General features: G+C 35.7%; 1 protein-coding gene across 1 annotated transcript in view; it reads right to left on the bottom strand.

Moving 5' to 3' along the window:
- The window catches only part of Ttc6 (tetratricopeptide repeat domain 6), a 181,257-nt gene that overhangs the window by 122,427 nt on the left and 32,840 nt on the right, over window positions 1-25,990 (bottom strand). The window contains exons 2-6 of the mRNA XM_076849316.2: window positions 13,793-13,945; window positions 9,436-9,633; window positions 3,559-3,689; window positions 1,372-1,509; window positions 436-627 (exon numbers count right to left, since the gene is read on the bottom strand). Coding sequence (XP_076705431.2) covers window positions 436-627; window positions 1,372-1,509; window positions 3,559-3,689; window positions 9,436-9,633; window positions 13,793-13,945 — 812 coding nt within the window. The remainder of the gene's footprint in view (window positions 1-435; window positions 628-1,371; window positions 1,510-3,558; window positions 3,690-9,435; window positions 9,634-13,792; window positions 13,946-25,990) is intronic.

Raw genomic sequence — 25,990 nt, 5'->3', positions numbered from 1 at the left:
AGAAGTGTGCTAGTTATCCCGGGAGTCATTCCTGATATAAAAAGGATGACTTCAGTCCCTCTTCCCCCATCCCCTACTGCCAACTATCTCACATTCTCTTACTTTTTGCCCTTTACTCTTCCACCTTAGAATGAGCCTCACCAGAACTGTCTCCAGAACTATGAGAAATAAAAGTATTTTCTTTATAAACTACCCCGTCTGTTGTATTCTATCATAGCAACACAACAGATTAAGGCAGTCATGGCTCTTGTTAACATTATCAGGAAATGGAGATACTAATTCTGTATATGTACTGGGGAATCCATGGAAAAGAACAAAAATGGCTCCTCCCTACTGTCCCAAAACAGAATCATACCTTTAAAGTCTAAACCTCAAAGGCAGAATGTCCTTGACAGTGTCAAACTGTTTAAAACAAAATTACCAAAGAACACTTACTTATCTTTTTCTGTGTCGAGAAAGTGATCATCTAAGAAACATGATCCAAAAAATTCAACTAGGGTACGATGGCCCTTCTTGCTGACAGTGTGGTACATGCGAGAGGCCAGGTGCAAGTCAATGGGCAGCTGTCGGCCTGGGATGGTGGTGCACAGATCATGCATGTGAGGAATGGAGGGGGCTTGTAGAATTCTGCAACAGAGGAGAGGACATGAGCTGCTTTTATCATCGTGTGATCTTCAGACACAAAATGCATTTATATTGACAGTTTAGTTCAGGCTCTAAAAAGGATGTGTGAGTACAGGAGATCAGATACAATTTTCATATTACAATCTCTGACTATTATTTAGAGCTTCAAGCTCATATTCAACCATCTGCTGAATATCTCAAACTAAATGTCCTACAGACACCTCAAAATCAAACTCATTATCATCCCACCCCGCAGCCTCTTCTCTCCTCAATTTTGTAACTTAGTCCCAGACACCATATCTAGCCAATGTGCTCTCCTCCTTCCTACTCTGCTTAAACGCTAATGCCCCTGAAGGGGTAGAATAACACATGTGGTACGTCACCCAGTACCTAGCAGGATGAAACCCAGGCCTCTCAGTCAGTGTGGCATCTCCCTCACACTCTTCTGGAACTTGCCTCTCTCCTACCTTCTTCATGATTTGTCTTAGTCACTGACTCCTCCAGCTTCCCAAACTGGGTGTGGCTTCTAAGGTTTGAACCCCTCTTTCTACACTGAAAAAACTATCTTCAGTGTTTCAGTTATTCTCTCCGTGCTCAGTGCTCCTAAATCGCATCTCGCCTAGCTTCCTCATCTTCAAGGTACAAAATGAAACTGTCTCAAAATAAAACATAAAACAGGCTGGGTATGTAGCTCAGTGGTAGAGTACTCCTGGGTTCAATCCCCAGTATCAGAGGATGGGGGGAAACAGCATTTCTCCCCTGCGCAGGGTTGCCCAGGTGTGCTCCTTCTTCATACCCACTGCCATCACACTCCAGCACACCTGGGCCTGGATCTGAATCTCAGTTCTAATACTGGCAAAATGGATCACTGCCTTCTCTGAAAAGCTGCAGAAAAATCAGAATAAAAAGAAAAATCCTAGCTCTTATCTTTGTAAGAAATGATAAAAATAATAGTCCTATCATTTCAGGTCTGTGAAAGTCTCTTAAGAAACACTTGTTATATTTTTATTGTCATTATTATTTGCATTGCACGGCACCTACCCTGTTGGTAGGTATGTGTGTACATTATTCAGTCACTAGGAGAGAATGGTTATGACATTTTCACAACAGGGCCCAACAAAAACAAGACGTAAAATTTGTACATGTTCCTGTGGTGAAGGAAAAAAAAAAGAGAGAGAGAGAGAGAGAGATAAATCTAAAGCATGTAGAAATGCCTGAAAAATAGAGACCTAAAGGCGAGGTTGGGGAATGAGTGTCCAGGAAGCCAGGGCTTCAGGCACTCGGGGTCCTACAAAAAGGCTTTGAAAAAAGAGAGAAGACCAAAAGGTAAGCTCCCATGTCAAGCTCAAATGCACCATCATTCTGACTGGGACAGGTCCTGGCTAGTGGAATGTGCTTGAGATTACATTACTGACTTATTTTTCTTTGAAAAGCATCACAACTGACCTGCATTCCCATGTCCCCATTATAGTCTAGCAACATAGATTAGCAAGTGACTCTCCCTCGATTGTTGTGCTAAATAACAATATGCTGCCATAAAGGGCAGGATTCCCAAGAAAATAATGTGAGAGTTAGTCAGTGGTGAGAAAAGATAGGTTGATATCTGATTAAAGAAAAAGGAGCTGTGAATGAAAGATGTTCATAAATTTTTTTTCAAGATTCTCTTTTGTAATTTTTTTAACTTCAGATTTTTCTTCTCCTCCTGTTTCTCTCTAATGTAAAGTGCTGATTTCTGTTTTAATGAATTAAAAGAGCACTACACATATCAATAAGATCTACAAATATTTTTGGCATGCTCAGGAAAGGCTGTGTTTTTATAGCACACTCTCCTTAAGCAGGACTATTTGTCATTCTTTGAAACACGGAGACATAAAAAAGAAAAGCCTCTGACTCTGTGTGTGGCCATGCTACTTTGCTTAATGCACTAAATGCAAGGTTTTTTAGGGGAAAAAAAATCAAGAAGTTTCTGCTTCATTGATAATCTGACAGTAACTATTTATTGAAGGTAAAATACTTGTTGTCTGCTGTCACTATTTGTTTTAATACATAATCTTGCTAACTAAATGAGCTTAAAGCAATGCAGATAAGCAATGGCATGTATGGGGTCACTTAAATGCCAATTTGACTGTTTCATAAACTTTGGAATTCTTTTCCCATGACTCTATTCCCAGCTACTAAATTGTGAGTAATATCCATTTACAAAGTTGAGGCTGGCCATAAAAAAGGTTGTCTTCCATGTCCAACACACTTTCCAGTGCCCTAAGCAACAACAAAAGCTAATAATTAAAGCTTCTTCAAACTCCCATAAAGAGTTAAATGAAGAATAATCTAGAATAAACCAACCCATAAAACCTAGTAGTGAAATAAAGAGAAAGCCAGGGTTTCAACCAGGTGAACAGCAAAACGTAAGCCATAATCTAAATTGTGTTTACATAGTGCTGTTCAAAATTGTGAATGTATTCCTGTGTGACGAGAAACTCTATCAAAAATATTGGTGGGGTCATAGATGAAACATGAGGAGAAGAATAAATCCATTAACTGCTAAGTGAGTTGGCCTGTGGACATTTTGCATTGGGTTGTCTTTTATCATAAAATCAACCCGCAGTATATAATAAGCAGTTTATCCAAATCGAGCATTATAGGGACCAAAACTATCAAATCTAACAGCTAACATTTAATTTTGCTATTTTCCCAAAGAGCTATTTTTTTTATTCCAGCTAGTATTACATTTATTAAAGTAAGTGCATTGGTCAAAATCAGGAATAGAAAGAAGCACAGACACATCTTAACTATAAAATCTACTCCAACTTTTCCTTTGAGAAGTTTTAACTCAGATCTCACATATGAATTTCTAAAACATTAGCATGTTCATGCATCAATGCTACTGAATGACAGCTCTTCAGAGAGTAAAATTTGTAAATTTAATGAAGTTACTTTTTAGGTAGGTTTTTATCACGACGGTATTTTAAAGACTTGGTTAATCTCCATGCTGGAATTCTTGGTTTACTTTTTGGTTTTCTCTTAACTTCTTTTCCTCTGATTTGCAAGAGTTGTCCTGATTTCAACTTTAAAAACAAAGTATACTGTTAGGGGAAGTTGTAACATGAGAATTAGATCTTTTTTATTTAATAGTTTTTTATATTTAAACTGCTGATTTCTATATATAGTTTATAACAGAATATAAGTGCTAAAGGTGAGCTACTTCCCTCTAAATACATTCCTAAATTTTTACATATACACCTTCATGGCAATGAAGATATTGGTGCAATATATTTACAATATTTTTCATCCACAAATCCACTTTTTATCTCTCCCCCCACCCTTCCAGTGCTGGGCATAGAACCCAAGGCCTCACACATGCTAGGCAAGTGCTCTACCAGAGAACTACATCTCCAGCCTGATTTACTCTTCAAGACTGGTATTTTTAGCAGAACTTATCGCTAGTTCCTTAAGGTTTGGCATAACTTGTGGTTACTAGCACAAGCTAAAAAGAACTCAAGTGCCTTATATTATTATTTTGAGCAATGTTTACCAATTTATACTTCTTACAGTTGCACTGATTTCTATTTCTACTTGCTTGGCAAAAATCAAGTATGTTCTGTGCCATAAATAATTTTAAATATTGATTCCCTAGATTTCCTAGAAGATTTGCACAGTTTCTGATAATTTTCCATGTAAACATTTTTTTCCTTGGGTTGCTCTGTGTTTTTTTGTTTGTTTGTTTGTTTGTTTGTTTGTTTTGAGATTAGATCTAAGAAAGAAAGAAAAAGAGAGGCCTTCCCTCATAAAAGCAGAGAGATTTGATTGAAGGAGGAGGCCAGACCAAGAGAAGTTCTTATAAACTAGGTATAGGATTTTGTCTTGACTCAGTAGAAATGACGGCATTATTACAACTTCTTGAGTAAAGGAGTAATGAAAAATAGTGAACATTCAGGGAGGACAAAGCATTACATCTTCCCATTCAGTTAGTGTCTGAATTTCCTCCACAGTATCTTTCCCAGGTGGTCATCACCTGGCTTGAACATGGGCAAGAACACAGACCACAAATACATTCAAAGTCAGCCATTTTCTCTTTGAAACTTTTCCATTTGTGAGAATTCATGTTTGTTTCTTATGATTGAGCCTAACAACTCACAACCACCAGTCTCGATTCGAACCTCAGAAACCATACAGACACCACCCTAGCTTTCTTCCACTTTGAAAAGACCCTCAAATATTTTGAACCCTGTTGACTCCTTTGGGACTGCTATTCCCCCAGAAAAACATTCCTAGTCCTTTCAACTCTACCTTAAATAAATGGTTTTGAAGTACTATGCTTTGCTACCTTGAAGATTCTCTTCCAAACTGTCTCTAATTTGTCTAAGTCCCTCCTGGGGTTGGACAGTGAGATCTGAACATATATGTGAGGTGCGATAAGATTGATCAGTCAGGAGAAAGAGGATCTTCTCATGGCATTTGTCAACAAAGGTAAACTATGATTGCATTTGTCCTTCCTATCACAAAATGACAATATAGTTTAAAACCTGAAGTCTTTCACATTTGCTACTGTTAAGTCTTATCATCCCATATCGACAAGTTTGGAACACAAAGACAGAACCATGAATACATTTGCCCCAACTAAGTTTTTTTAAGGTCTGACCAACCAGATTTTACCAGTCATGTCTCAGATGTCATCTGCAAATTCAACGAGTAAGTAAGCCTTCCACATTCTCATCTAAATGACTGAGAAATATGTTGAAATTTCCATAGAATCTTCCATGAACTAATCATGTATCCTTTGCATAACTAATTTTAAATCCTCCTGCAATTCACCTGTCATCTTGTCTGCAAAACTCTCAGGAGGCTTTCATAAGTGGATTGTTTCAATTCACAGAATGATAGCAATTACTGTTCATCGCATTTTCTGTGTGCTGGGTATGGTTCTGAGTGCTCTCTATTGTGGCCTCTACATGTAATCCTTCCAACAACATTCTAAGGTAGGCACTGTCGTTTTCCTCAAACTATACAGCCATAAAAGTAGTTTGGTAGTTTGCCCTGCGCCACATTGCTAGTAAAGAGGAGAGAATTCTGTCACTGGAGATCTGGCTCCAGAGCCTGTGAGCTTCCCATGACACTCCTATATTGAGCAACCAGATCTTTTTTTTTTCTTTTTCTTTTTTTTTTTTTAGAGAGAGAGAGAGAATTTTTTTTTAATATTTATTTTTTAGTTTTCAGCGGACACAACATCTTTGTTTGTATGTGGTGCCCAGGCGAGCGCGCTACCGCCTGAGCCACATCCCCAGCCCAGCAACCAGATCTTAACTGTTCTGATATTCTAGGAGATGAGATTGGTCTTCCATGGCTTGTCCTTAGGGAACCCATGCTCCCAGTGATTACCTCTTCCTTTTATAAGGGTCCAAACAGAACTTTTTGAATAAGTCATTTAGTCATTGTAAAGTCTCATCCAAGACCAATGCACTGATTACAAAATTCACAGTCCTTACCCTTAAAAAACTAAAAGTCAGTTTTGCAGTTGCCAATCTCCTGGCTTCCAGCTCCTCTCCCACTACAGCCACCCCTGAAAGCTTCTGTGACAAGGACACAAAGGCGAGGAGTGATCACCGGAGCCAATGGCTCAGGCATCTAACTCTGAAGACCTTTTACAAAGATTTGTGTCGTTGGTTTTTTTTTTTTTTTTAAATCAATTCTTCTCTTCTTTCTGAAGATCATTCTTGACAGATTTAAGAACCAAGTTGTGAGTTTGTCGGTTTCCTTTTCTCTGTCATATTTGTTTATTTAAAACCTCAACCTTTTTTCTAAAAATAAATTAAGGTATCTCTGTCATCTGTTGTCATTACACTATTCATCCATAATGACAGGGCTGTCTTTCCTTTTTTTCCTTCCCTTTGCTCTAAAACTAACATGAAAATTGCTTTTGTTGTTATTGTTATTCTTAGCATTATTCACAGGCTTCAGCCCATTCTGAATCTCAGTTTTCTTGGTACAATTTTTATAGCTACATGCCACTTTTATGTTTATCTGTAGAAATATATTTTTCCTTCGTATTTTGCATATTTTTAAAATTCTGAATGTGATCGATCACTTATAATTGTCCTGTGATAATTTAGGGGGATTTAGGGCAACCCACACCTCTTAAACTTTCTTCCATTTAGAATCCCAGGTCATATGATCCAAACCTATATATTTTTTTACAGACTCATACTGACATTTTCCTTTTAAAGTGCTCACCAATCTTCTGACTGGATATTGTGCCAGTCATTTCTTCACAAGATTGCTATTGTATTTATATTTTTTCTGTTGTTGATCATGACTGAACCCAGAGTACCAATGACATTTTTTATACTCCAGAGCTTCTAAGAGTAGAAATGGTCAATAGGTGGAGATTGTTCAAATTCTCTACTTTTTTTCTGAACAAGATCTTCCAGCATATATGTAAGCACTTGAAGTCCTTTGTTGCTCCTTTATCAACTCTCTGCTAGATCTATTTATTAGCTGTGTCAGAAAGTCTTCTTGTGCCCTAATCTGTCCTGACTTGCTGGAGTATATTGTTCCTCATTCCTGTGCCAAAGATGTTAGAGACTAACTTTATGACCTCAATTGTCCATATTAGGGTTAAAGTTCATGGATAATAATTGATCTTGAGATGTTACGATAAATAAACAAACATAAGATTCTTGGAGAAGATTTGGTAGAATTAATCACATAAATCCTCTGTGCCGTTTTTATGGCATTTCTGATGTGTCCCATGATATCCCACAACAATAAACCATAACAAAACATCTTATCAGACATTCTCTTCCCCTCTGAAACATTTCTGGTTTCAGTTTGGTGTCCTCTTAATACATTCTCTAAGTTCCTCTGGTCAAGCCATGCTTCCTAGTTTGGTGACGCACATTGCATCCCTTGTCATTTCTGTAGCTGCGAGTCTGTCTAAAGCAGATATCATTGCTTGTTGTTATGAAAAGGCAATGTGGCCGAGCGTCAAAGAACTAAGATTCCAGAATCAGGCAACCTCATCTTGAGTCCTGCATCTACAACTTAACTTGTATTTGGGCAAACTATGTATCTTCTCATGATGCATTTTTGCAATAATAATAGAAAGGTAACAATAAGTAAGGATGCTATTAGGAAAAAATAAGAAAGATTGTGTAAAACATTTAGCAAAGTTAATAAATTCTAGTGACCTTAGGAAAGAACAGCCTCTTTTAATCAGAAACAAATAATTTTACATGATTTCTTAATAATGTTTAATAATAGTCACAATAAGTCAGAAGAGTTAATATTACGGGACATTTCTAAAGAGGGACTTCAATTCCTGATGGGCCATGGTGGCTAAGTCATGGTCCAGAAAATTCATCTCATTCTTTGACACACTGGTAGCTAACCACTTACCGCTTATGCTCACATTTATTTCCAAAGTCCCAGTGTTCAGGTAGAATAGATAAAAACACTACTGCTGTGGCCCCCAGCCTAGTGCTTTTTCATCAAGATGCTGACGTTTCCAGATACCTGGAGGACGTCAGCCTAAACACAGGATTCACCTGTACAGTGAACTATGGGCAGGTTCACTAGGCCTTGCCAGGCTTCACTTCATACCCCAAGTGCCTGCTCTGGAAAGGTGGCATGACTGCTAGTGGAGTCCATCACCAACACAGGATAAATCCTTCCTCATTGAAAGCAGTGGGAAGTTTTCTCTGGTCAACTTTATTAAATCTTCCTTGTTATCTATTATTCCCGGATCAACCAGCTAGTGTCATACAGGATGAACCTAAGAAAGTAGAGCTTGAGAGATGAAGAAAAACTAGGAGACAAGTGCACTAATCCAGACATAATTTGACCAGAACTGACTACAATGGAGGCAACCAGGAAAGATAAGAAAAAAAAAACACATAATCAATAATGTTTAGGAATAATCTAGGCCTCAGAGACTGATTATATGTGAAAGGGAAAGTTCACAGATAAATCCCAGGTTTCAAACTTGAGAGTCCTGGGCAAAAGTTGAAGAAGGTAATGACCAGTTGATTTGGGTGAAGCACAGTCAGGAACATAATTATGGGGAGTTAGAAGGAGAGGGATGACCAAGAAGGCTGTTACCTAAAAAGAGGCGTCCCTCTGGATCAGTCAGTGACAAGATGATATACTAGTATTCTAAAAAAAAGAAACTGTTTCTTTTTCATCCTAATAACATTATTATTAAAAATAGCATATCTATTTTAAAATAAATGTGTTTAAGTAAAAGAATATTAAGTAAATAATTGTAGGGTGATATGCAAATATGGTAAAAAAATTATGAAAATGATGCATAAGTAAAACAAATCTGGGAAACATTTTTTTACAGTGAGAAAAGACTCAGGAATTAGCATAAACTTAAATGGAGTAAAGTTAAAAAGCTGCTTACCCAGTCCTGATCATTGTAGTGACCACTATAGACTTCCTTGACATAGATGGTACCTTGAAGACTATTGGTCAATTTCTGGAAGAGCCAAGACTCCTTCTTTCCATGAAAATCTGTCCTCTTTTCCCTAAATTGCAATTAGGGTTAAAACTAAAAGCTCTCAAGAGAACTGGTGATATAGCTCAGTTGCAGAGCACTTGCCTGGCATATGTGAGGCCTTCAGTTTAATCCCCAATGCCAGAAAGAAAAACAAATAAATAAAGCCCTCAAAAAAAAAAAAAATACGCTGTCTTTTCTTAAAGGAATAAAACTATTGAGGCCCTTTCGCAGGGTGAACCCTGGGCCCATTGCTTCACACTCGCACATCCTCAACTCTTCTAACTCTGTTTACAACAGTTTTCCCCCTTTGAAGATACCTGCTTGGGGACTTTTGATTTTCCTGCAGGCTGTCTACCTTGCAAAGGTTTACTTGATGGCTCTGCTGTCTGTGTTCGTGACGTATCCTGTGCTCCAAATAACATGCTTCCTGTTTCTGAGACTTCCCATTCTGGTATAGCTTCCTGTTCAATCTGGAAAATACTTGACACATCTTGCAAGGGCTCCTCAAACATTGGCTGGGGAAAAAAAAAAAAAAAGGTTAAATTACAAGAATGCTCTTTTTACCAGTCCTTCTAAAGTCTTCAGTTTTGCAACATTTTCTGTCTGACAACCAAGTAAATATGAAAATGCATGTTTGAAATATAGTAGAGGTGGTCAATTTCCTCTACAAACTGACTTAAGAAAAATATGAAGCCTGACAGATTGTTTTCCTTGGCTCTTATCTCAGAAAATAGACCAACTCTCCAGTTGTTAGGCACTAACTCAGAAAATAACAAGACTCAGATCTTACCCTGGCACCACCTAGCACTCACACAGTGTCAAGCCAGTGTACCTTCCACAAAAGGCACTGCAGACAGTTCTATTCATTATCCCGCTTGCCTCTTAGGTCAGCCTGAAGTCCACTGCCCAAACCTGAGGTTCTAAGAGTCTCAGAAGTGGGCTTCCTGCTTAGGCAGCTGTTCTTTCAGAGCTGACTTAAGTTCCAGCAAAAGATCTGAGCCTGATGCCTCAGGAAGGCTATCAGATACCATAGATCTCTCCCACACCCAGTTGAAAATTTCTCATAAAATGTTACTCCTATGCTTTGTGTTCTTTAAAAATATAAGTTGAGTGCGGTGGTGTGTGCCTAAAATCCCTGCAGCTCAGGAGGCTAAGGAAGGAGGATTCTAAGTTCAAAGATAGTCTCAGCAAAAGTGAGGTGCTAGGCAACTCAGTGAGACCTTGTCTTAAAGAAAATACGAAAACGGGCTGGGGATGTGGTTTGGTGGTGGAGTGCCACGAGTTCAATTCCTGGTACAAAAAAAAAAAAAAAAGTCCCACTACCTAATGTTTCTCATCAAATCCAAAGGAAATTATCTATATGGCCACACTTGGGTAATAGTTAACTTTGAACCAAAATTATTTGGGATTATGAAGCACACTGGCAGTTAAAATTCATTATTTCAATTTAACAAATGATAAGACTAGTCTGACTTACATAAAAGCCCTAATTACACAGAAATAACTTTAAGAGCAATTGTGTCTTTTTTGTTCCTTGATATATTCATTTGCTAATAAGAAAATAAAGGATAACAGATTCCATACAGTACCAAATAGTACATAAATTTCTTTGCTGTACAAGAAGAGACACCTGTACCAAGACATTTCAGTTTTGTAAAATTAGCTTTAATCCTGAGCTCATGTTTTTATAAAGATACAGGCAATGAAAAGACTAAGAACTTTTTACCCACATGGGACTGAATTCAAGTCCTGGATCAATGAAAAGATGTTTGATCTTGGTGGACTTAAAAAAACCTTTTCAGCCTTATTTTCCCCATTGGTAAAAAAAAAAAAAAAAAAAAAAAAGATTAATAAGACTCTTTTCATGCAAAGGTAAAGTAGATACAGTGAGGTCACAAATGTTAGGGGCCTGCTGCTGTATTTACTACCCATAATAAACTCACTCATTTTATGGACCATAGTTTTGGGCATTGTTAACCATTCCCTTTTCTTTTGAATTTCTCTCTTCTTGGCTTCCTCCACACACTCTCCCAGGGTTTTGGTTTGGGAAAAGAAACAAATGAAAGTAACACTCACTAAATTAGAAAATGGAAGAAGAACATCTTGAAAGGAGGATGATTCCAACTGCAGTTCCCTCTCTTCAGGACTCCACCTGCTTCAATCCTCTACAAAACCTTTCCTGATCCTGTCACTCCTCTGTATGAGCATGTATCGCACAGTATTACAATTGCCTTAGCAATCATCATCACCCAGTTGAAAATTTCTCATAAAATGTTACTCCTATGCTTTGTGTTCTTTAAAAATATAAGTTGAGCTCGGTGGCACGTGCCTGTAATCCCTGCCGCCAACAGATGTGAGTACTAGCGCATCTAATTTTAATATTCGGTGCATCTCCATGAAATAAGAACTGTTGGTAACTCCATTTATAGATGAGAAAATGAGCCTTAAAAAGTTTTACAACTTGCCCAAGGCCATACTTTGGGTTAAGTATCAAAGCTTTGTTTAAACCTAGACAACCTGATTCCAAAGTATACTTTCTCAACCTATTTCCCTTTCACCCAATAGACTAGTCATTCTCAAAATGTGGCCCACAGATTCCTCACAGTCTTTGAGATATTTTCAAGGGGACTACAATGTCAAAAGTACATTCAAATGTTAAGATGTTGTTTACCTTTTTCACTGTGTTAAAATTTTCACAGATAATGGTAAAGCAGTATTGGATAAAATAGTGGACCAATACTTATTAAATGATTAATGCATGAGGTCACAAATGTCACCCAGAGTAAAAGATTAGCTCAAAAAGCAAGATGGAGCAATGGATTTAATGTAAGGATATGCAACAAGTTCATATATCTGGTTTCCGATTCCACATTGCAACTAATCTTTAAGAAACCAGTACTTATGGAGTTTTAGTACATTAACAAAGAAGAATACCCACAATAATATTAGAAGACCATTAAAATATGACTCCCTTTCCAATCTGCATGAGGCCATATTTGTTTAATATATTTCAGTCAAAATAACACATTGCAAAAGATTAAAGGAGCAGATATGAAAATCTAGCTCTGTTACAATCAGACATTAGATTTGCAGAAAATGTAAGACAATACTACTCTTTTCACTCAAACCTATTATTTATGTTTTCCTAAAAACTATTCTTTTATGTTAACATATTATGATATAGAACTGGAATATCATCTAAAGTCTTATGTGTTCAGAGACTACAATTGCTGAGTAGCTACTAATTTTGCCACATGGTAAGTCTGAAGGCAGGGAATAGTATGCAAAGGGGGAAAAGACATGGTTTCAACCAGAAGCATCTCAAACTCTAGTAGTTCTACCATTTGTGGTGACTCTACATTATAGAACCCATGGCTTTAGCAAAAAGATTCACATGCTTCCTGAACACAACATGTTACCATAAAATGAAGTGTGATCTCAATTTTTATGTATCTGGGGTCACAGTTTCAAAAGCTAAAGGAGCTTGCCATTTAGTGATATAATTTTATGAGACCTATGTAAAGGAACTGATCATCATGCCATCTTTTTTATTTAATTCTGAATTTTTGTATACAAGGAGACACTTCTCATTCACAGGAAATATGTTCCAGATTGCTTGGAATCCCACAATTATTTTGTCAATGATGGCCAAAAAGCAAGTTGTATTTCTGAAACAAACTTGTCACCCATAGTCCAGATTCAGAACAACATTCTCCCCTTGTCAATGCTTTTAACAATTTTTCTAGCCAACTACAGATTAAAGTAATGCTTTCTTTGAAGTCAAAAACTTTTAATTAATTCTCCAACTACATTCTATATCTGAATGGCTTTAAACCAGAAAAGCTGTTAAAAACCTTTTCCTTCTTAAAAGAATATTAGGCCTTAGCACAAAAGGTCTATGATAGTCAGCCACAGTGAGCCAAGACAGCACTCCTCACAGAGTGTTGGATTAGATATGCTTATATTTAAATGCACCTCTAGAATATTTTGAAGGAAATCTTTTTAAACTCTCTATAAAAACATTAAACAACAAATCTCACTCTTCAGTTTATACCCAAAGGACTTAAAATCATCATACTACAGTGACGCAGCCACATCAATGTGTATAGCAGCTCAATTCACAATAGCTAAACTATGGAACCAACCTAGGTGCCCTTCAACAAATGAATGGATAAAGAAAATATGGTATATGTGCACAATAGAATATTACTCAGCCATAAAGAAGAATGAAAATATGGCATTTGCTGATAATTGGATGGAATTGGAAACTATCTGGCTAAGGGAAATAAGCCAATCACCCCACCAAAAAAAAAAAAAGTCCAAATGTTTTCCCTGATATGAAGATGCTAATTCACAATAAGGGACAGGTAGAGAAGAATAAAAGTACTTTGGAATAGACAAAGGGGAATGAAGGGAAGGGAGGGAAAAATGGGAATAGGAAAGACAGTAGAATGAATCAGGCATTACTAGCCTATGGGTACAGATGATTACACAACCAATGTAATCCCACATCAACCAGAAGAATGAAAAGTTGTGCTCCATATATGTATAACATGTCAAAATACATTCTACTATCACGTTAACTAATAAGAACAAATAAAAATATGCATTAATAAACAAGAGATAGGCTACTACTTTAGTATGAGCAAGGAGGATTTTTCTTAAACACTTTACCACTTGAGGTTCCTCAACACTGATCTGTAACTCTTGTTCTGTCTCCATCTGGGATGATTCTGCCTCCATCTGAGGTGTTTCTTCTTCCGTCTGAGGTGCTTCTGCTTCCAGCTCAGCGGTTTTGGGGCCCAGTTTTCCCATTAAAGAAATATCCTTGAAGGGAGAAGAGGAAACAAAGCAATGCCAATTTTAAAAACCACTGAAATTCAATATTCCATACAGCAAAATATGAGCTGAGTTATACAATAAGTGAGCAATGTGTGAGGAAAGTTCAAACTACTCAATAACAAGTAGTAAATGAAAAATACAGAAAAAATATTTTTTGTCTATTCTTTCAATTTATTGCCTTTTGGTTTGTTGATCTCGATAGACATATTATTAGATTTAATAAGATAATTAGAAAATGTATCACCTATTAAAAAATGTTCCCACTAAGTCAAATACTGTAAAACACTGAATAAGAAAATTAAAAATCAAAACTAACATTTAATCTAACCAAAAGCAAAAAGGAATATATTTTAAACTTCACTGGATATAACTGTTAGTGTTATTTTTACCACTGTTAATGCCAATTGCAATGATATAATCTAATCAATTGAAGTGCTAAGAATACAGCACATTATAAAGATTAACAAAAAACAAGGAATAAAGAGATGCTGATTCTCTTCGAATCATATATCCATCCACAGATGAGGCATCAATGGGCAAGTTATTTTTCTTCTCATCACCTCAAATTTATCATCCTTAAAATGGGCATTCAACTATGACTTTCTAAGACCCCCCTTCATCCATTAACTTTTTAGTAATATCAATAGAAAAACTGGAATATCCATTATGCTTCAAAACTGTTGCTTTTCTTCTTTTTCTTTATTACTTTTAAGGATTCAACTCGGGCCATTGGCCTCTACTTTACCCCTTTGCTATATGTAACAATAAAACTAGGCAAAATATAAGAATAACTCTTTTAGGAATGGTCAGCAGAGAAGATGTTTGCAGAAGAAAACGACAGTGAACTTGAAGGCCTTACAGAAATGAGCAAAATCCCATTTATTGATTCTTTATCTTATTTCTTGTGCTTTAGGAGTCTTGTTAAGTAAGTGGGGGCCTAATCCACCATGATGAGATTTGGGCCTACTTTTTCTTCTGTTAGGTACAGGGTCTCTAGTCTAATCCCTAGGTCCTTGATCCACTTGGAGCTGAGTTTTGTGCATGATGAGTGATAGAGGTTCAATTTCATTTTTCTACATATGGATTTCTAGTTTTCCCCATTTGTTGAAGAGCCTATCCTTTCTCCAATGTGTGCTTTTGGTGCCATTGTCTAGTATGAGATAACTGTATTTATACGGGTTTTCTCTGTGTCTTCTATTCTTTACCATTGGTTTATATGTGGATTTTGGGGCCAATGCCATGCTGTTTTTTGTTACTATTGCTCTGTAGTATAGTTTGAGGTCTGGTATTGTGATGCCTCCTGCTTCACTTTTCTTGCTAAGGATTGCTTTGGCTATTCTGGATCTCTTATTTTTCCAAATGAATTTCTTGATTACTTTTTCTTGTTTTATGAAGAATGTCTTTGGGATTTTAATAGGAATTGCATTAAATCTGTATAACAGTTTTGGCAGTATGGCCATTTTGACAATATTAACTCTGCCTATCCAAGAACAAGGGTGATCTTTCCATCTTCTAAGGTCTTCTTCAATTTCCTTCTTTAGTGTTCTGAAGTATTCATTGTAGAGGTCTTTCACCTCTTTTGTTAGACTGATTCCCAGGTATTTTATATTTTTTGAGGCTATTTTGAATGGGGTAGTTTTCCTAATTTCTCTTTCTGTGTATTCATCACATGTATAAAAATTCATTTGGTTTATGGGAATTTCATTTTATAACCTGCTACTTTGCTGAATTCATTTATTAGTTCTAGAAGTTTTCTGATGGATTCAAATTAAAAAGCTTCTCAGAAAAAAAAAAGGAAAGAAAAAGAAAAAAAAATCAATGAGGTGAAGAGAGAGCCTACAGCATGGGAACAAATTTTTACCACATGCACATCAGATAGAGTGAGCACAAATCTCCAGTATATATAAAGAACTCAAAAAAACTTAATACCAAAAACACAAACAACCCAACCAATAAATAGGTTAAGGAACTGAACATAAACTTCTCAGAAGAAGGTACACATGCAATCAACAAATTTGTGAAAAAGTGTACAACATCTTTAGTAATTAGAGAAATGCAAATCAAAACTAAGATTTCATCTCACCCCAGTCAAAATGGCAATTATCAAGAATACATGCAATAATAAGTGTTAGAGAGGATGTGGGGGAAAAGGTACACTTATATATTGCTGGTGGGACTGCAAATCGGTGCAACCACTTTGGAAAAACACACGTGTGGAGATTCCTCAGAAAACTTGGAACAGAACCAACATTTGACTCAGCTATTCCAATTCTCAGTTTATACCCAAAGGACTTAAAATCAGCATACTATAGTGACATAGCCACACAAATATGGATAGCAGCTGAATTCACAATAGCTAAACTGTGGAACCAACCTAGATGCCCATCAATAGATGAATGGATAAAGAAACCGTGAGATAGATAGATAGATAGATAGATAGAGATAGAGATATATAGATACACACACACACACACACACACACACACACACACTAGAATGTTACTCAGATTAAAAGAGAATAAAATTGTAGCATTTGCAGGTAAATAAATGGAATTGGAGTATATTATACCAAGTGAAGTAAGACAATCCCAAAAAATTAAAGGCCCAATGTTTTCTCTGATTAGTGGATGCTAATCTATGATGGGAAGGGGCAGGGCATGGGAAGAATAAATTATCTTTGGATTGGGCAAAGGAGAGGGTGAGGAAAGGTTATGAGGGTAGGAAATATTGTGAAATGAGATGGAGATGGATATCATTACCCTAGGTACACGTATGATTGCATGAATGGTATGTATCTATACCATGTACAGACCACAACCAGAGAATTGAAATGTTGCGCTCTATTGTGTATGAGGAATTGAAATGCATTCTTCTGTCATGTACAACTAAGTAGAACAAATTTAAAAAAATAAATATATTTTTAAATAAATAAATAAATAAATTTTAAAAGAAGCAAAGTCAAACATGAAAGAAATAAAAGTAAAATCAAATGTACAAATTCTCAGCCTAATATATACTTTAACTGGAGTCTCAGAAAGGTGTTGGATGGGATCTGAAAATATTTGCACAAAAAATATTATCAAAATGTGGTGAGCCGCTTCTGCAGATTATGGTCGCCATTGCAGGATGGCGCTGGCTCCACTGTGGTCTGTAACAAACAACTCCTTGTTTGGGAGAGTTGGTACATGGTTTCTCAGCACCCTGTGAGAAAGTTCCACGTGGCAGCTTCGCATTGGGGCTTGGGATGCTTTATTAAGGCTGGGAGGGGCATCCGACGAGGAATTAGAAGAAATATCAAGGGCCTGAATAAACTGCTGAAAGAAGATTCCTGAGTTGCGTCTTCCTTGTGGGCAAGGGGTCGCGACATCAAAACTTTTCCAAATTTTAAGACAACTATAAACCCCCTGATACAAGAAAGTCAATAATTAACAAGCAAAAGCACACAAAGAACCTTGCATCAGATACATAAAATAAAAGTAGTGAAAACATGGAATAACAATATTTTAGGCATGTAGAGAAAAGAAGAAAGCTGAAGTACAAGGAAACAAAGAATCATTGGCCACTAATTACAACAAACTCCAGATTTCTTACCATAACTCTGCAAGCCAGAAGACAAAGAAGCAACACATTCAAAACCCCAGTACTGAGAGAAAACGACTGTCCACACAAAATTTTATATCTAGCAAAAATATCTTTCGAAAGTCAAAATTAAATACCTGTGCAGCAAGCAAAAAGTGAAGAAAATCCATTGCCAATCAGGGGTAACGATGGCAACAGAGTGGTTACATTAACATGAGACACCGTAGTCTTCAAAACAAGGGATGTTAGCCAGGAGAAAGAGGATCATTTCCCAACAACAAAAGGGTCAAGGAACTCAGAAGACTAACAATACTCACAAAATGAAAACAGACGCACACAAAAATACAACTATAGTTGGAAACTTCAAGCTGAGACCACCTGGCTCAAAAGAGTTCTCATTCTTCATGACTATGCTAACTGGATAATAAATGTAAAACCCCATCTGTAATTCTTTAAAACATTTTAGATTTATAAATATATCATTAAAGTATAAAAACATAAAAGTGATAAACACCAAATTTAGAATACTGCTCACATCTGAGGAGGGGAAACAATTATTGGAGGAGCTATAAAGGGGGCCTGTATTTCACTTGTAATTTTCTTTTTATTTAAGCAATATGAAGTGAATATGATAAAACATTAAATTTCCAAAACCCTGAAATTTGAAACTTTTGAAATATTTCATAATAAAAATACTTTAAAGAAAATTTTCAATACATTTTAGAGGGTAATATTATAGTAATGTCAAGAATAGATTAAAAATACCTCAATATAGAAACCTACAATTTACCTCATTGTAAACCTAAATGCATAAGTTCCAAATAAAATATTTGCAAATAAATCCAAGCCATTTATTTAGAAATAATATATTTTTGACAAAGGGAAATTTTCCCAGAAGAATGTAGACAATTCATTATAATTTCTGATATTAAAAATGAATGAAAAGCTATACAATCTTCTCCACAAATGCTTAGAAAAATTATCAATAAATTCAATGTTGATTACTGAATAAAAAGAAACTAGAAACAGAAGAAAAATTTCCTAATCCCACAAGAGATATCTATAGAACTCTGCACCAAACATTGTAATTCATAATAGGACATGAGTCAGACGAGATCCAATGCAATAAGAAAAAAATAATAGGTGGTATTAAAAAACATCAAAGAGAAGAACAAAATGTCACTACTAATGGATTATGTGACCTTATATTTGGAAGGAAAAAAGAAAATCAACTGAAAGGCTATCAGACCAAAGTAGAGGTTAAAAGCAAACTCAACAAATAAAATTTCACACAAGCAATAACTAGTAAGGATCCAATCTTCTCAAAATAAAAATGAGCAGTCTAGAGGTATAGCTCAGACAACTCGCCTAGCCTAAAACATGCATGAACAGGGTTTGATCCTAGCCCCACCAAAAAAAGTAAATAAATAAATATGCCCACATAAGAAAGGCCAAAGACAGTACATTGAATTAGGTTAAAATGGCCTGAGGATAATGAAAAACAGCCTCTCCTGATTTCCCAATAAGATAAGTATGAAGACAAAAGCAATGGAAGCAAGTATTGGTCTAGTAAGTCCAATGCTAAGGCTTCTTCAAGGACAGTTTCTGTTCATTGCTTTTTTCTGTGTATGGGCTATACTTACCATACTTTCTTGTTTATTTGCATGTGTCATAATTTATTGTTGAAAGGTCTGTAGCAACCTATAGAGCATTTATTCAAAAGAAATTAATGAATGTCAACATTTTAGTTCTTTTTTTTTTTTTGCTCACCCTACTCTCATATCCTACCTCCAGCTCAGTAGTATCCTTGAAAAATAATGATAACAGATATAAAATAAATATTTTAGTGACTTTAGTCCATGAGCATGAACAGATTGATATGCATGTCCAGAACTGCACACATATTAGAAAATACTACAAAAGTCATAAATTTTCATCTCTGGGTGACCTTGATACTCTTGGAAACCTAGAAGTGAAAGCTAAAGCAGAGTTGTAAACTGCCTGCCCATGTATTGAAGGTATCTCTCAACACACACACATACATACACACACACACACACACACACACACACACACATACATCTTTTGACAAAAACCGAAAGGCATTAAAGGAAATCTACACAATCACTAGCTGACCACTATGTTAGCCAAACAAAAAAAAAATGCTTCATGGCCACACACAACAAAGAACACAGACTTCACAGAAGTAGTTCAAGAAAGTCATTACATTTTTTTCTTTTTATTGATTCCTTTTAGTTACACATTACATTAGTATTCATTTTGACATAATTATAAAAACATGGAATATAATTTGCTTTAATTCAGTCCCTAGTACTTTCCCTTTCCCTCCCAAGTTCTCTTCACTCTACTGATCTTTCTGCTATTTACTTTGTTTTTTTTTTTCCAGTTAGTGGCTTGTGGATACACATGATGGTGAGAGTCCCTGGGTATATTCATTTACATACCTAGGAAAGTTAAGTCAGACTCCTTCTACTGTCCTTCCCTTATCCCATCCCTCTTCCCTCCCCCTCAATCCCCTTCATCTAGCGCACAAATCTTTCCTCTGTTTTGATGAAATTCCCCCTCTTTCTTTCTCCTCCTCACCCCCCCATATTTTGGATTAGCTTCTGCATATCAGAGAAAATATTTCACCTTTGCACTTAGGTCTGCCTTATTTCACTTAGCATGATAGTCTCCAGTTCCATCCATTTACTATAGCAAATGCCATAATTTCATTCTTCTTTATGGCTGAGTAATGCTCATTGGTATATGTACCAAATTTTCTTTATTCATTCATCTGTTGAAGGGCACCTAGGTTGACTTTTATGAATCATGCTGCTATAAATATTAAAATATTGATGTAACTGTATCCCTATAGTATGCTGATTTTAGATTCTTTGGCTATATACCAAGGAGTGGAATAGTTGGGTCAATGATGGTTCCATTCCTTTTTTTTTTTTTTTAATCTCCATCCTATTTTACAGAGTGGCTGTACTAATTTGCAGTCCACCTGCAATGTATGAATGTAACTTTTCCCCCAATCCTCACCAACACTTAATATTATTTGTATTCTTTTTTTGAGAATTTTTTTTTAATATTTATTTTTTAGTTCTCAGTGGACACAACATCTTTGTTGGTATGTGGTGCTGAGGATAGAACCCGGGCCGCACGCATGCTAGGCGAGCGCACTACCACTTGAGCCACATCCCCAGCCCCTATTATTGTATTCTTGATACTTGCCATTCTGACTGGAGTAAGATGAAATCTCAATGTAGTTTTGATTTGCATTTCCTTAATTACTAGAGACATTGAGCATTTTTTCACATATTTGTTGACTGTATTTCTTCTTTTGAGAAGTGTCTGTTTAGTTCTTATGCCCATTTATTAATTGGGTTATTAAGTTTTTTGAGTTATTCATCTATTCTTGATATTTATGCCCTGAGAAAACAATGGGAAAGATCTCCCATTCGATAAGCTCTCTTTTTATGCTTTTGTTTCCTTTGCTGTGTGGAAGCTTTTTTATCTGATGCCATGGTATTTGTTGATTTTCGTTTTATTTCTTGTGCTTTAGTAGTCTTGTTAATGAATTAGTTCCAGCACCTACATGTTAGAGTGTTGGGCCTATATTTTCTTCTAGATGTTGCAGAGTTTCTGGTCTAATTCCTAGGTCATTGATCCACTTTGAGTTGATCCACTTTTGTGCAAGGTGAGAGACAGGGGTTAAATTTCATTCTTCTCCATATGGATTTCCAGTTTTCCAAGCACCATTTGTTTTAAAGGCTATCTTTTCTCCAATGTGTGTTTATACTGCCTTTGTCTAGTAAAATAACTGTATTTGTGTGGGTTTGTCTCTGTGTCTTCTATTCTATTCTGTTGGTCTCCATGTCTGTTTTGGTGCCAGTACCATACGGTTTTTGTTACTATGGCTCTGTAGTATAATTTGAGGTCCAGTATTTTGATGCATCCAGCATCACTCTTTCCCTACATTTTTAATGATAATAAAACACAACATGACTCAACAATAACAAACCTGCAGAGAAAGGAGATCTGATTTCCACAGTCATCACATTATATTGTTTAAAATTTCCAGTTGACAACAACAACAAAAAATAATGAGAGAAGCAAAGAAATAAAGGGGTAAGGCCCAACGTAGGAAACAAAGCAATCAATAGAAACCATCCCTAAAGAAATCAAGATGTTGGGATTTACTAGATAAATTCTTTAAGTGACCTATGTTAAGTATGTTCAAAGACTCAAAGGAGACCATGTCTAAAAAAAACAAAAAAAAATTGTAAGAATAATGTCACACAAAATAGAGAACATCAATAAAGAGAGTCAGACTACCCAATATATGGGACTTTGGGAATGATTACAAGATCAAAGATGATCCACAAATCCATTCAGTTCACAAATATCTAAACTAGACAGAAGGTACTCAAATCATGAATAAGTAAAGAGAAAACCAAAACTTATGCCCATGAAAAACCACTAAAGAATAGAGTAGGGGGCTGGGGATGTGGCTCAAGCAGTAGCACGCTAGCCTGGCATGCATGCGGCCCAGGTTCGATCCTCGGCACCACATACAAAGATGTTGTGTCTGCCGAAAACTAAAAAATAAATATTAAAAAAAAATTCTCTCTCTCTCTCTCTCTCTTTAAAAAAAAATAATAGAGTAGTAGTAGAGATAATGACCTGAAATCTAAAGGTATATATTTTTAAAAAAACTGTGTTATGTGTTCAAAAGATGCAAGCGGTTATTAATTCTGCCAAAACCAGACTGAACTCCACGCAAAATAAACAAAACAGACTGGAAAAAAACAAAGATGAAAATAAAACAGACTGAATGAAACAGGAAACTTTGAAAAAAAAACTAAGATAATGATATTAAAATATTTAAGTTTTTTTATTTTTTATTGGTGTGTTACAATTATACAGAATAGTGGGATTGGGCATGCTGTATTCATACATGCACACAATTTAATCAATGTCATTCTCCAGTACTACCCTTTGCCTCTGCTCACCCCTTCCCCTGATCCACTTTCTCTACTCTACTGATCTCCCTTTCATCATCATCATATCATTATTATTATTATCATCACATCATCATTATTTTATTAGTGTTTATAATTGCACCTATGTGGGATTTATTGTGATATATTTGTAAATGAATGTAGCTTATTAAATATATATTTTAGAGCATATCTCTTAATACATTAATGAGTTAAATTAAATCAGGAGGTAGATGAAAAATGTTAAGAAATTCCAAAAATATAAGGGAAAATTAGGGAAGGATGAAGTTTTTACAAGAGTTCTCTATAATATATTTATGATTTTCCTGTAAATCTAAAATTATTCCTGTTCTCTACTTGGGACATCCCCTCCACTTGCCTCAGAATGCTATATGTCTCCTTTGCAATGAGAATCCACAATATACTCAACTCAGAAAATCCACACACACACAACTGACTTTCACAAAAAATATTTAAAGGGAGAAATAAGGGTTCAAAAATGGAACTAACAATATTTAAATAGAGATGGTATGCAATTAAACCATAAACAAAAGTGATCATCTAAATAATTTTTACACAATTCATAAAAGTGAATACAAATGTCAAGAACTACATCTAAAAAGACATATAGGACTGAGGATGTCACTCAGTGATGGCAATTACCTAACATGTATGATACCCTCAGTTCAACTCACAGCAATACACACACACACACACACACACACACACACACACACATGCATACACATACATGAAGACATATAAACTACTAAAACTGCTCAAAAATGAAAAAAATTTTATACCTATTGCAAGAGATTGAATCAGTAATCAGAAACCTCCCAAAAAAGCAAATTCCAGAACCAGATAGATTTACAGGTGAATTCTACCATACATTTAAAGAATTAACATCAAATCCATTATATTAAGAGTAAAAAGTAAATTCCATACAACATGAATCTATTACTATAAAAACAATGAAAAAAATAATTAACATACATTCTCAAATATTACCACAAAATAGTATAGGAAGGAACATTTCCCAGCTTATTCTATGAGGCCAGCAAAACAGTGATGCCAAAGCCAGAGAAAGACATCACAAAAAAAGAGAAAATGACAGACTATTTCTCCTATGAATATAAATGCAAAAATCCTCAATAAATACTAGCAAATAGAAATCAAACAGGATTTATCCAAGTAATGCAAGGATGGTTCAACATACAAAAAATCAGTCATTGTAATATATCACATTAACAGAATAAAGGAAAAAACAAAAGCACATGATTGCCTCTATCAACTCAGAAAAAGGATTTAACAAAATTACTCAAAAAGCTGAGAATAGAAGGACACCTTCTGCATCTCACAAAGGACATTTATGAAAAACCCAAAGATAACATTATATTCAGTGGAACAAAATTGAAAGCTTTTCCCTTAATATCAGGAACATGAAAAGAATGTCCAAATTTGCTACTCCTACTCGCATAGAATTGAAAGTTCTAGTCAGAACTTAGGCAAGAAAAACAAATAAAATGCATCTGTTTCAATCATCTTTTTTAGCTGCTGTGACTAAAAGACCTGACCAGAACAAATGTATAGGAGGAAAAGTTTATTTGGAGGCTTACGGTTTCAGAGGTCTTAGTCCATAGAAGGCCCACTCCATTCCTTGGGGCTCAAGGTAAAGCTGAACATCATGGCGGAAGAGTGTGATGGAGGGATACCAGGGATTAAACCCAGAGATGGTTTCCCACTAAGTCACATCCCTAGCTCTTTTTCAATTTTTTTATTTTAAGACAGGGTCTCACTAAGTTGCTTGGGGCCTCACCTAATTGTTGAGGCTGGCTTAGAACTTGCAATCCTCCTGCCTCAGTCTAGGATTACAGGTGTGCACCACTGCACCCAGCTTATCACTTTTATGTACATGTAGAAAGTGCCAATCAAAAATAAATAAATAAGCAAAAGAAAGATCAGTAGAGAAAGAAGAAGAAAGAAATAAAAAGATGGAAAAGAGTAGAACAGAGACTGAAATCAAATTCCATGCATATATGATTTTGTCAAAATGAACCCAAATACTATGTAAAACTATAATGCTCTTTAAAAATAAAACAATAATAATAATATTCTGTATGTCGTGTAACTCCCTGCTTCAGAAAATCCTGGACCTATTTGGTTAAAATTAGAAAGAAATCACAGGAGAGAAATAGACAATAAATCTTGATTTCTGAGTAATAAAAAAATGGGCAAAGAATTGGAGCATACATTTCTCCAAAGAAGATATACAAAAGTCAACAATTACATGAAAAGATGTTCAAAATATCTTTAGCCATTAGCAAAACTGAAATCAAAATCATAATGAGATATCACTTTATACCCACTAGGATGGCTATAATAAACAATAAAAATAGAAGTAAAAAGCAGAAGGTAAGAGTTGATGAGGATGTGGAGAAATCAGAACCCTCACACACTGCTTGTGGAATAAATAATGATGCACCCATTGTGGAAATTTTGGTAGTTTCTCAAAAACTTAAGCATACAATTACTATATGACCTAGCATTCATATGCCCTGAAGATCGCTGGTATGCAAACAGATCTTTGGACATCAACATTCATAGCAGCACCATACGCAGTAGTCAAAATGTAGAAACAACCCAAATGTCTATCAGTTGTTAAACAAAATGCAGTATATATATACAATGGAATATTATTAAAGCCAAAAAAAAAAAGAACTGATAGGTGCTACAGTTGGATGAACCTCAAAAAAAAATCTATGCTATTTGAGAGAAGACAGATACCAATGTCAACGTGTTACTATTTATATGAATCCAGTGGCTGAAGGGTTTGGAGGAAGGGAAGGGAAGGATGACTGCTTAATGTGTGCAGAGTTTCCTTTTGGGGTGATGAAATGGTTTGGGAACTAGATGAAGGTGATGGCTGCTCAACGTTGTAAATATTGATGTCCTTGAATTGTGCACTTCAAAATGGTTAATTTCATGTTATGTGAAGTTCACCTGGATGTTCAAAAAGTGATTGGGTGTGATGAGGACTTGGAAATAGTAGGAATACAATAAATGGCATTTCCCTGCTCCTTGGACATTTTTAACTAAGATAGTAGTAAAATTTATACTTGAAAGTTAGAATAAATTGTCCAGTGACAAAAGGATTTATTTTTATTCATTGTGTTCAATTTGTATTCTAATAAGTCAAGAGAAATAAAATTCATTGACATTTTTTAAAGGCATATAATGTAATAGTTTTTGTGGTGGTGGTGGGGTTTTTCGTTTGTTTGTTTGTTTGGGTACCAAGAATTGAACTCAGGAGCATTCAACCAATGAGCCACATCCACAGCCTTACTTTGAATTTTATTTAGAGAGAGAGTCTCACTGAGTTGCTTAGTGCCTCTGAACTCAGGATCTTCCTGTCTCAACCTCTCAAGTGCCTGGGATTAGG

The sequence above is a fragment of the Callospermophilus lateralis genome, chromosome 3 (genome assembly GCF_048772815.1).
Source record: "Callospermophilus lateralis isolate mCalLat2 chromosome 3, mCalLat2.hap1, whole genome shotgun sequence".
Classification (NCBI taxonomy): Eukaryota; Metazoa; Chordata; class Mammalia; order Rodentia; family Sciuridae; genus Callospermophilus; species Callospermophilus lateralis.
The sequence above is the reverse complement of the archived record's forward strand: the minus strand, read 5'-3'. Positions and strand labels throughout refer to the sequence as shown.